This window comes from Palaemon carinicauda, chromosome 33 (genome assembly GCF_036898095.1).
Source record: "Palaemon carinicauda isolate YSFRI2023 chromosome 33, ASM3689809v2, whole genome shotgun sequence".
Lineage (NCBI taxonomy): Eukaryota > Metazoa > Arthropoda > Malacostraca > Decapoda > Palaemonidae > Palaemon > Palaemon carinicauda.
Window position 1 is genome coordinate 3,451,750 of NC_090757.1, and position 12,454 is coordinate 3,464,203.

The 12,454-nt window shown below is 36.6% G+C and overlaps 1 protein-coding gene across 1 annotated transcript in view; it reads left to right on the plus strand.

Annotated features, from left to right (window-relative positions):
* Positions 1-9,254: 9,254 nt before the first annotated feature.
* Positions 9,255-12,454, plus strand: part of LOC137626026 (PAX-interacting protein 1-like) — a 5,614-nt gene continuing 2,414 nt past the window's right edge. The window contains exon 1 of the mRNA XM_068357111.1: positions 9,255-9,419. Within this exon, the coding sequence (XP_068213212.1) occupies positions 9,255-9,419 (165 nt within the window). The remainder of the gene's footprint in view (positions 9,420-12,454) is intronic.

Consider the following 12,454-nt stretch of genomic DNA (forward strand, 5'->3'; position numbering starts at 1 on the left):
GTAGCCATTGCCATGTCTTACAATGGCGGCTACACTCTGGCTCAGTTTATGCGTAAATACGCAGACGATGTGCACAGGATTTTTGGTGTGCTGGCTAAGGTGGCTGACATTCTTGGGGACATCCATAGGATAGGCCTTGGTCATAATGATTTGCATGCTGGCAATGTGATGATCGAAGAGAGTGTGTGCCCGCAAGACCTGGTGGCCACTATAATTGATTATGGCTTTTGCTTGCCCTTCGGAACGAGATTGTTTCCACGACCGATTAAGGATTTCGAGTCATATCATTATGACCCAGTTCTGAGTAAGGATTGCCGACGAACGAGCCCAGAGACGGACATCTTCTCGTTTGGCAAGCTCATGGAGAAGATACCTGGATACGGACAAAACCAGGTTCTCAAGAACCTGGTCAGCAGGAGCTTGTCTAGGGACGTAAAGCGGCGGCCATCTCTGGAGGAATTGAGCAGGACCCTGAGGATGTTAGAAAATGGACAGAAGGTGGGTAAGACCAGTAACAGGTTTGTTCAGTTTGTTTGTAATCTTTGGTATAAGGTAGTGGACTGTTACTACGGTCTGTAGGGGGAATATTTAGTTGGGGTTTAATTTCAAGTAGCAATTTTATTTGTGAGGAATTTTCTTAGCTTATTAATTTCCTGTGAAATTAATAATCTAGGAATAACACTTTTTCCCTCCCAATACTGGCTCCCTTGTCGTGGGGGGAGGGCTTACGAGTCAGCAACCACTGGCTCAACCAAATGCCAGTACTTCTTTTTTTGTCATGACTACTTTTTTCCGATTGCCTTTATCTTAAGCTCTCTTGTGCTTTGCTGTCCTGTGTGGTGCATTCATTTTCTATTTTGTGTGTGTTTGTTTGTGTGTGTGTGTGTGTGTGTTCTCTGCTGAATCTGTTTGTCTTTTGCTTCCGTTCAAGAATACATCTGTTTTATTCTTCTGAATTTAATTTCAATTTTTACTCTATCTTTTTTCCAAGTTCATATCTTTTATCAGCAGCTATTCAATTGAGCCTCTTTTTTTAGTTATATTTTTCACCTTAATAATAATCTAAATCATTATATTATCCTGACTACAGCAAGTTTTCCCTACTTGTGTATTATTTCAAGATCATCCTTAGGCTTTCTCAATTTCCCTTATTGTTTCCCTTTGGTACGTCTGTTACAGCTGCGTTCAAAATAGTTCTCTATATTTTTTAATCTTATTTGTAGATATTGTTTCGTTTTTTTTTTTTTTTTACCAAACTTTTCTCGCTTTTGAGTTTCTTTCAATACGATTGCTGGTTGCGAAACAGTTAAGGTGAAATGCCGTCCTCGCCCGGATGATAGAGTTGGTGGAGATGGGGTGGGGGGGGGGCGGAGGGGGGGGGGGGGGGGGCGAAGGGGAGGGGGAAGGGTAGGGGGTTAGGGATAGGGTGAAGAAGAATTTTATCCCTGTCCCGTTTCTTACCATTGCTCGATAGAGACCGAATTATTATTGATGCAATCTCGCTATATTGAAGTTTAAAACCACTAATATGTTCTGGATATTTTTCCTCTGCAATTCATTTGTAATTGTCGGAATCGTGTACATAGGTTTTGCTTAGTGCATGTTTAGACATGGTTGCGTAATATATCACACATATAGATCTCCAGCATATGTGTGTGTGATATAATACACAGCCATGACTAACTAAACATGCACTTAGAAAAACCCATGTACACTATTCCAACAATTTTTCTCTTATTACAGGAATGTTTTTCTTCGTTAAATTGTTTTTTTTTTTTCTTTTCCTATTCTTAGATATAAACGCATCTCACTTCTGAGCACTCTATAGTCACTTGACTTTAAATTTTTCAACACTGTTTCATCATTAACTATATCAACTTTTTCACTGGGAATAAAATCAAATCTATTTCGGTTTTCTTTTTTCTTTTCTAGAATGGGGCTTCTCCCTGTCCGTTTTCTTTGATTATTCATGTGAAAAAAATTTAATGATTATTAGATTTTTTATTAAAATTTACAAGCATATCTCACATGGTGTTACTTGTGGCAACTCTGAATTTGCCTACAGCTGATTTCCCTCTCATTTATTGGCCTACTTTACATGAAAATCACCGTAAACAAATGCAAATAGAATCTTTCTATTTTAAGATATATCCAGATCATCATACAAAGTTTCTTTCTTCCTTTGTATTGGATATTGTTGGTGATACGTTTGAAATATCTTCATTTGATACCTTTTATTTAATTCGATAATCAATCCCGGAATTCTATTACTGATACTACATAATTCCTTTGTTACTTAAACGATTTCTATTAATATGAAAACCCTAGACAGGGTCCTGAAATTGTCCGTTGTGAGGTTCAGTTTCCAAAGGTGGCCTATTTATTACACAAACACACACACACACATATAAATATATATATATATATATATGTGTGTGTGTGTGTGTGTCTGTGTCTGTGTGTATATAAATATATATGTATATATAAATATATACATATGTGTTTTTGTGTGTACATGCATATGAATGTATATATATATATATATATATATATATATATATATATGTGTGTGTGTGTGTGTGTGTGTGTGTGTGTGTTTGTGTATGCGTGTGTGTTTTTGTCAGCTATAGGAAGCTGACAGTGTTTCAAAAATGCATTATATATAATCAATTGTAAAGTTTTAGCAAAAACGTAATATGTGTCACATGTATATAGAGTCCCACAAGATTGTGCAAAACGAATTCAGGGGAGTTTCTTTAGATACCTATGGAATGGAAGCTGTGAACCAATTGCAAGAAATACCGTATTCTTACCAAGGGTAGAAGGAGGGCTAGGAATGATGGATATTCTGCATAAATCGAAAGCAACTATGTTCAGAACTTTCTTATGATTAAGTGTTATGGTTTTGAAATTATGTATTTCCATTGTAAAATAAAAGTTTTTCTTTTAATGGAAGCTGAAAAAATTATAGAGATTTTACTATTTTTATAACATATTATAGTGAGATGATTGATGCTTCAAGGAAAGTATTTCCTCTAAAGAATTATCCTAAGGTATCTGTTGAAGAAATATACTGTTTACTTATGAACTGTAAAGACTATTAACAAAATATAGATTTATTGTACCCACTATTTAATTGGACACAGATTTGGAAGTATGTAAGAAATAAGTATATTGATAAGAAGAGCAGAGATACAGTTTATCAATATCCTCATGAAATACTGAATACCAAAGATAGGCTGCATAATTATGATGAAAATCTCGAATGAAGATAAATGTCTCTTTTGTGGTTATATTGAAGATAATAATATATATCATCATCTCCTCCTACTCCTATTGACGCAAAGGGCCTCGGTTAGAGTTCGCCAGTCGTCTCTATCTTGAGCTTATAATTCAATACTTATCCACTCATCATCTCCCACTTCACGATTCATAGTCCTCAGCCATGTAGGCCTGGGTCTTTCAACTCTTCTAGTGCCTTGTGGAGCCCATTTAACTGTTTGGTGAACTAATTGTTTTTAAGGAGTGCGAAGAGCTTGCCCAAACCATCTCCATCTACTTCCCAACATGATCTCATGCAGATATGGCACTTGAGTAATCTCTCTCATAGTTTAAGTTCTAATCTTCTCCTGCTATTTAACTCCCAGTATTGTGCTGAAGGTTTTGTTTTCAAATCTACTGAATCTACCGCTCCTCTCTCTCTCTCTCTCTCTCTCTCTCTCTCTCTCTCTCTCTCTCTCTCTCTCTCTCTCTCTCTCTCAATTGCAAAGTTAGTAGGAAATTATCATATTCATAATGCATAGTTATTGCCAATTTCGAGGGAAAAGGGCCAGCAAATATTTCAAGAAATAGAGGGTCAACGTTATCCTAGATTTGGCTCCAAAGAAACCATTTACCAACTCCATCTTCAAGAAACCAATATTGATTCTCGCTCCTTCCTGACGACCTGCAGGAAACATTCTGGATTACATTGATTTTCCTATCTTTTAAGATTCCCAGGATACTGAAAGTCTTCGAGTCGCCCTCATTGCTCTAATGAGGAAGACTCGAAGACTTTCAGTATCCTGGGAATCTCAAAAGATAGGAAAATCAATGTAATCCAGAATGTTTCCTGCAGGTCGTCAGGAAGGAGCGAGAATCAATATTGGTTTCTTGAAGATGGAGTTGGTAAATGGTTGTTGGTGAAGACTTTTAGTTCCGAGAGATTTTTGAAAAATTGCAAGGAAATTTAAAAAAAATGAAAAATCGGAGAAATATCCCAACCTAGGGTATATAAAGATAGGGATTTGGTTGGCACGTTCATTGAGAACTGCAGGTAAGTCTTAGAAGGTCCTTTGTGCATAAGGTAAGTTTGGCGGACCTAGTTCTCAATCAGAAGCAACGATGCCTAACACTCTGAAGAGGAAAGCTCAGGATGGTGAGGAAAGAAGAGGGAACTCCCCGAAGAAGAAACGACATGGGGACGAGAAGAAAGGAGGAGAAAGAATGGCTAAAGCTGGTACGAAGAGAAAAAGGATGGATGAACAGTCAGGGATGTCCCCAAAGAAGGTGAAGCTGGAACCCGCAAGTGACCCCCACAGAAGGCTGAAGCGCAGTGATATCAGGACAGGAAGACTCCTTGGAGAAGGATCCTACGGAAGGGCCTTCAGATGCAGGATCAGGTTCAAGACAGTTTGGATAGATGGTGTGCTGAAGGTCTTGAAGGATAATAGACCGGCACAAAGAGCAGCTTTCTTCAGAGAAGCGGAATGTTTAGAGAAGCTTGCTGGAATTGAAGGAGTTCCTGTTTTGTATGGACGGCGGGACACGAAGACTGATGTAGCCATTGCCATGTCTTACAATGGCGGCTACACTCTGGCTCAGTTTATGCGTAAATACGCAGAGGATGTGCACAGGATTTTTGGTGTGCTGGCTAAGGTGGCTGACATTCTTGGGGACATCCATAGGATAGGCCTTGGTCATAATGATTTGCATGCTGGCAATGTGATGATCGAAGAGAGTGTGTGCCCGCAAGACCTGGTGGCCACTATAATTGATTATGGCTTTTGCTTGCCCTTCGGAACGAGATTGTTTCCACGACCGATTAAGGATTTCGAGTCATATCATTATGACCCAGTTCTGAGTAAGGATTGCCGACGAACAAGCCCAGAGACGGACATCTTCTCGTTTGGCAAGCTGATGGAGAAGATACCTGGATACGGACAAAACCAGGTTCTGAAGAACCTGGTCAGCAGGAGCTTGTCTAGGGACGTAAAGCGGCGGCCATCTCTGCAGGAATTGAGCAGGACCCTGAGGATGTTAGAAAATGGACAGAAGGTGGGTAAGACCAGTAACAGGTTTGTTCAGTTTGTTTGTAATCTTTGGTATAAGGTAGTGGACTGTTACTACGGTCTGTAGGGGGAATATTTAGTTTGGGTTTAATTTCAAGTAGCAATTTTATTTGTGAGGAATTTTCTTAGCTTATTAATTTCCTGTGAAATTAATAATCTAGGAATAACACTTTTTCCCTCCCAATACTGGCTCCCTTGTCGTGGGGGGAGGGCTTACGAGTCAGCAACCACTGGCTCAACCAAATGCCAGTACTTCTTTTTTTGTCATGACTACTTTTTTCCGATTGCCTTTATCATAAGCTCTCTTGTGCTTTGCTGTCCTGTGTGGAGCATTCATTTTCTATTTTGTGTGTGTTTGTTTGTGTGTGTGTGTGTGTGTGTTCTCTGCTGAATCTGTTTGTCTTTTGCTTCCGTTCAAGAATACTTCTGTTTTATTCTTCTGAATTTAATTTCAATTTTTACTCTATCTTTTTTCCAAGTTAATATCTTTTATCAGCAGCTATTCAATTGAGCCTCTTTTTTTAGTTATATTTTTCACCTTAATAATAATCTAAATCATTATATTATCCTGACTACAGCAAGTTTTCCCTACTTGTGTATTATTTCAAGATCATCCTTAGGCTTTCTCAATTTCCCTTATTGTTTCCCTTTGGTACGTCTGTTACAGCTGCGTTCAAAATAGTTCTCTATATTTTTTAATCTTATTTGTAGATATTGTTTCGTTTTTTTATTTTTTTACCAAACTTTTCTCGCTTTTGAGTTTCTTTCAATACGATTGCTGGTTGCGAAACAGTTAAGGTGAAATGCCGTCCTCGCCCGGATGATAGAGTTTAGGGAGATGGGAGAAAGGAGGGGGGGAAGGGGAGGGGGAAGGGTAGGGGGTTAGGGATAGGGTGAAGAAGAATTTTATCCCTGTCCCGTTTCTTCCCATTGCTCGATAGAGACCGAGTTATTATTGATGCAATCTCGCTAGATCGAAGTTTAATACCACTAATATGTTCTGGATATTTTTCCTCTCTGCTATTCATTTGTAATTGTCGGAATCGTGTACATAGGTTTTGCTTAGTGCATGTTTAGACATGGTTGCGTAATATATCACACATATAGATCTCCAGCATGTGTGTGTGTGTGTGTGATATATTACACAGCCATGACTAACTAAACATGCACTTAGAAAAACCCATGTACACAATTCCAACAATTTTTCTCTTATTACAGGAATGTTTATTTTCTTCGTTAAATTTTTTTTTTCTTTTCCTATTCTTAGATATAAACGCATCTCACTTCTGAGCACTCTATAGTCACTTCACTTTAAATTTTTCAACACTGTTTCATCATTAACTATATCAACTTTTTCACTGGGAATAAAATCAAATCTATTTCGGTTTTCTTTTTTCTTTTCTAGAATGGGGCTTCTCCCTGTCCGTTTTCTTTGATTATTCATGTAAAAAAAATTTAATGATTATTAGATTTTTTATTAAAATTTACAAGCATATCTCACATGGTGTTACTTGTGGCAACTCTGAATTTGCCTACAGCTGATTTCCCTCTCATTTATTGGCCTACTTTACATGAAAATCACCGTAAACAAATGCAAATAGAATCTTTCTATTTTAAGATATATCCAGATCATCATACAAAGTTTCTTTCTTCCTTTGTATTGGATATTGTTGGTGATACGTTTGAAATAGCTTCATTTGATACCTTTTTTTCAATTCGATAATCAATCCCGGAATTCTATTACTGATACTACATAATTCCTTTGTTACTTAAACGATTTCTATTAATATGAAAACCCTAGACAGGGTCCTGACATTGTCCGTTGTGAGGTTCAGTTTCCAAAGGTGGCCTATTTATTACACAAACACACACACACATATAAATATATATATATATATATATATATATATATATATATATATATATATATATATATATATATATATATATGTGTGTGTGTGTGTGTGTCTGTGTCTGTGTGTATATAAATATATATGTATATATAAATATATACATATGTGTTTTTGTGTGTACATGCATATGAATGTATATATATATATATATATATATATATATATATATATATATATATATATATATATATATGTGTGTGTGTGTGTGTGTGTGTTTGTGTATGCGTGCGTGTTTTTGTCAGCTATAGGAAGCTGACAGTGTTTCAAAAATGCATTATATATAATCAATTGTAAAGTTTTAGCAAAAACGTAATATGTGTCACATGTATATAGAGTCCCACAAGATTGTGCAAAACGAATTCAGGGGAGTTTCTTTAGATACCTATGGAATGGAAGCTGTGAACCAATTGAAAGAAATACCGTATTCTTACCAAGGGTAGAAGGAGGGCTAGGAATGATGGATATTCTGCATAAATCGAAAGCAACTATGTTCAGAACTTTCTTATGATTAAGTGTTATGGTTTTGAAATTATGTATTTCTATTGTAAAATAAAAGTTTTTCTTTTAATGGAAGCTGAAAAAATATAGAGATTTTACTATTTTTATAACATATTATAGTGAGATGATTGATGCTTCAAGGAGAGTATTTCCTCTAAAGAATTATCCTAAGGTATCTGTTGAAGAAATATACTGTTTACTTATGAACTGTAAAGACTATTAACAAAATATAGAGTTATTGTACCCACTATTTAATTGGACACAGATTTGGAAGTATGTAAGAAATAAGTATATTGATAAGAAGAGCAGAGATACAGTTTATCAATATCCTCATGAAATACTTAATACCAAAGATAGGCTGCATAATTATGATGAAAATCTCGAATGAAGATACTGTAAATGTCTCTTTTGTGGTTATATTGAAGATAATATATATCATCATCTCCTCCTACTCCTATTGACGCAAAGGGCCTCGGTTAGAGTTCGCCAGTCATCTCTATCTTGAGCTTATAATTCAATACTTATCCACTCATCATCTCCCACTTCACGATTCATAGTCCTCAGCCATGTAGGCCTGGGTCTTTCAACTCTTCTAGTGCCTTGTGGAGCCCATTTAACTGTTTGGTGAACTAATTGTTTTTAAGGAGTGCGAAGAGCTTGCCCAAACCATCTCCATCTACTTCCCAACATGATCTCATGCAGATATGGCACTTGAGTAATCTCTCTCATAGTTTAAGTTCTAATCTTGTCCTGCCATTTAACTCACAGTATTGTGCTGAGGGTTTTGTTTTCAAATCTACTGAATCTACCGCTCCTCTCTCTCTCTCTCTCTCTCTCTCTCTCTCTCTCTCTCTCTCTCTCTCTCTCTCTCTCTCTCTCTCTCTCTCTCTCAATTGCAAAGTTAGCAGGAAATTATCATATTCGTAATGCATAGTTATTGCCAATTTCGAGGGAAAAGGGCCAGAAAATATTTCAAGAAATACAGGGTCAACGTTATCCTAGATTTGGCTCCAGAGAAACCATTTATCAATTCCATCTACGAGAAACCAATATTGACTCTCGCTCATTCCTGACGACCTGCAGGAAACATTCTGGATTACATTGATTTTCCTATCTTTTAAGATTCCCAGGATACTGAAAGTCTTTGAGTCTCCCTCGTTGCTCTAATGAGGGAGACTCGAAGACTTTCAGTATCCTGGGAATCTTAAAAGATAGGAAAATCAATGTAATCCAGAATGTTTCCTGCAGGTCGTCAGAAGGAGCGAGAATCAATATTGGTTTCTTGAAGATGCAGTTGATAAATGGTTGTTGGTGAAGACTTTCGGTTCCGAGAGATTTTCACAGTCTTGAGAAGCGTGGGAATTTTGAAAAATTGCAAGGAAAATATCCCAACCTAGGGTATATAAAGATAGGGATTCGGTTGGCACGTTCATTGAGAACTGCAGGTAAGTCTTACAAGGTCCTTTGTGCATAAGGTAAGTTTGGCGGACCTAGTTCTCAATCAGAAGCAACGATGCCTAACACTCTGAAGAGGAAAGCTCAGGATGGTGAAGAAAGAAGAGGGAACTCCCCGAAGAAGAAACGACATGGGGACGAGAAGAAAGGAGGAGAAAGAATGGCTAAAGCTGGTACGAAGAGAAAAAGGATGGATGAACAGTCAGGGATGTCCCCAAAGAAGGTGAAGCTGGAACCCGCAAGTGACCCCCACAGAAGGCTGAAGCGCAGTGATATCAGGACAGGAAGACTCCTTGGAGAAGGATCCTACGGAAGGGCCTTCAGATGCAGGATCAGGTTCAAGACAGTTTGGATAGATGGTGTGCTGAAGGTCTTGAAGGATAATAGACCGGCACAAAGAGCAGCTTTCTTCAGAGAAGCGGAATGTTTAGAGAAGCTTGCTGGAATTGAAGGAGTTCCTGTTTTGTATGGACGGCGGGACACGAAGACTGATGTAGCCATTGCCATGTCTTACAATGGCGGCTACACTCTGGCTCAGTTTATGCGTAAATACGCACAGGATGTGCACAGGATTTTTGGTGTGCTGGCTAAGGTGGCTGACATTCTTGGGGACATCCATAGGATAGGCCTTGGTCATAATGATTTGCATGCTGGCAATGTGATGATCGAAGAGAGTGTGTGCCCGCAAGACCTGGTGGCCACTATAATTGATTATGGCTTTTGCTTGCCCTTCGGAACGAGATTGTTTCCACGACCGATTAAGGATTTCGAGTCATATCATTATGACCCAGTTCTGAGTAAGGATTGCCGACGAACAAGCCCAGAGACGGACATCTTCTCGTTTGGCAAGCTGATGGAGAAGATACCTGGATACGGACAAAACCAGGTTCTGAAGAACCTGGTCAGCAGGAGCTTGTCTAGGGACGTAAAGCGGCGGCCATCTCTGCAGGAATTGAGCAGGACCCTGAGGATGTTAGAAAATGGACAGAAGGTGGTAAGACCAGTAACAGGTTTGTTCAGTTTGTTTGTAATCTTTGGTATAAGGTAGTGGACTGTTACTACGGTCTGTAGGGGGAATATTTAGTTTGGGTTTAATTTCAAGTAGCAATTTTATTTGTGAGGAATTTTCTTAGCTTATTAATTTCCTGTGAAATTAATAATCTAGGAATAACACTTTTGAAAGGGGAGAAGTCTGACTTCTCCGGGGGTTTTTCCCTCCCAATACTGGCTCCCTTGTCGTGGGGGGAGGGCTTACGAGTCAGCAACCACTGGCTCAACCAAATGCCAGTACTTCCTTTTTTTTTCATGACTACTTTTTTTCTGATTGCCTTTATCATAAGCTTTCTTGTGCTTTGCTGTCCTGTGTGGTGCATTCATTTTCTAGTTAATATCTTACTTTGCCTTTACATTGACATTATCATCATTACAAGCTAAGCTACAATCCTGATTAGAAAAGCATGATGCTATAAGCCCTGGGGTCTAACAGATTAGGATAGCCTAGTGATTAAGGGAAATAAGCAAATAAATAAACTAAAGAGAAGTAATGAATGAACAATATAAAATATCTTATCAACAGCAACTTTTATACATAAACTATGAAACGAGACATATCAGGCCGTTCTTAAACGAGGCCTTTAAATAGTTAAAGACATTCACTGTAATTCAATTTAAACGTTGTGTGAAGAAATATAGAACTACGTGAGTTTACCTTACGTTTTCCTAAAATACGTTTTCTATAAAAAATTCTTGGCTTAGTTTCTTTGCTGCTGGAGTTTCATGGATAACTTAATCTAAGTGAAGACGTCTGCCTTCCCAATGAGGCGAATTAGCTTTTATCTGCATGTTGATCAGTATATTAATTTCTTACCCTGATGATTAAATTAGAATACAAATACAAATTCATGACATGGTTAGGTCATCTTGTACCTTCATGCAATAAATAATATATAAAATGAAAGGCAAATTAAATTCGCTAAAGTTATTCACACTTTCCATAGTTGATATTTTACTTTGCTTTATATTATTGTTATCATTATTACTAGCTAAGATATAACCCTGATTAGAAAAGCATGATGCTATAAGCCCAGGGCTCCAACATATCAAAATGGCAAAGTAAGGAAAGGAAATAAGTAATTAAAAACTATGATAAGTAATTAATAAATAACATAAAATATCTCAAGACCAGCGACAACTTTTATACATAAACTAGCAAACGAGACTTATATCGGCCTGTTCAACATGAAAACATTTTCTGCAAGTTGAATTCCTGAAATTCCACCCAAAGTAAACTACCTGATTAGGAAATGTCATTCCGTAATCTGGTCACAGCTGAAATTTAACTCCCAGAATACTGTGTAGTATTGAGCCTTATAACGGAGAAGGCAAGACTGCTAAAAGTAACTGTATGCCTATAACTACTCACAGAATGGTACAGTCTGAAAAGATCGGAATGCAAAAGCATGGTCAGAGCTATGAAAAATCTTATGCAACATGCTTAGTGAACTAACTGAACGACGGTCCCCAGAGATCAATATCCAGATCAGAAATAAGAAATTTATTAGACCAACTTGAGATGAGAATATTCATAACATCTAAAACGGAGATTGTGTCTCAAGCAGAACTTGATAATAGTGCTAAGAGAATATACAACTAAAATGGAAGGTAAAAATGATCTCCCAAAGGTTTCCCATTCTTCAGCTTGTCAGACATTTCACTAGAGATGGTCTACAAGTTTTCCTTTAAACATATATCCTGTTTTTTATTTCCCAAAGGAAAACAGTGTTATTGCTAAATGTTAAATACACAATTTCTATAACTTAGAATTTATATTTCTAAACAGCTTTAAAATGACCTTTGTTAAAATTCAAAAATATTGAAGTTGGCAACATTCAGTCCTACAAATAGAAATACGAAACTAGAACGTTATTCTTTTCTGTGTTGTTTCGACAGTTTACCATTCATTTAATTCTTAGATTATATCTTATGAAAAAAAACCAGTTGTAACTAACATATATATATATATATATATATATATTATATATAGTATGTATATATATATAATATAATATATATATATACATATATATATATATTATATATATAATAGTATATATATATAGTATATATATATATATATATATATATATATATATATATATATATATATATATATATATATATATATATATATATATATATATATATATATATATATATATATATATATATATATATATATATATATATATATATATTATA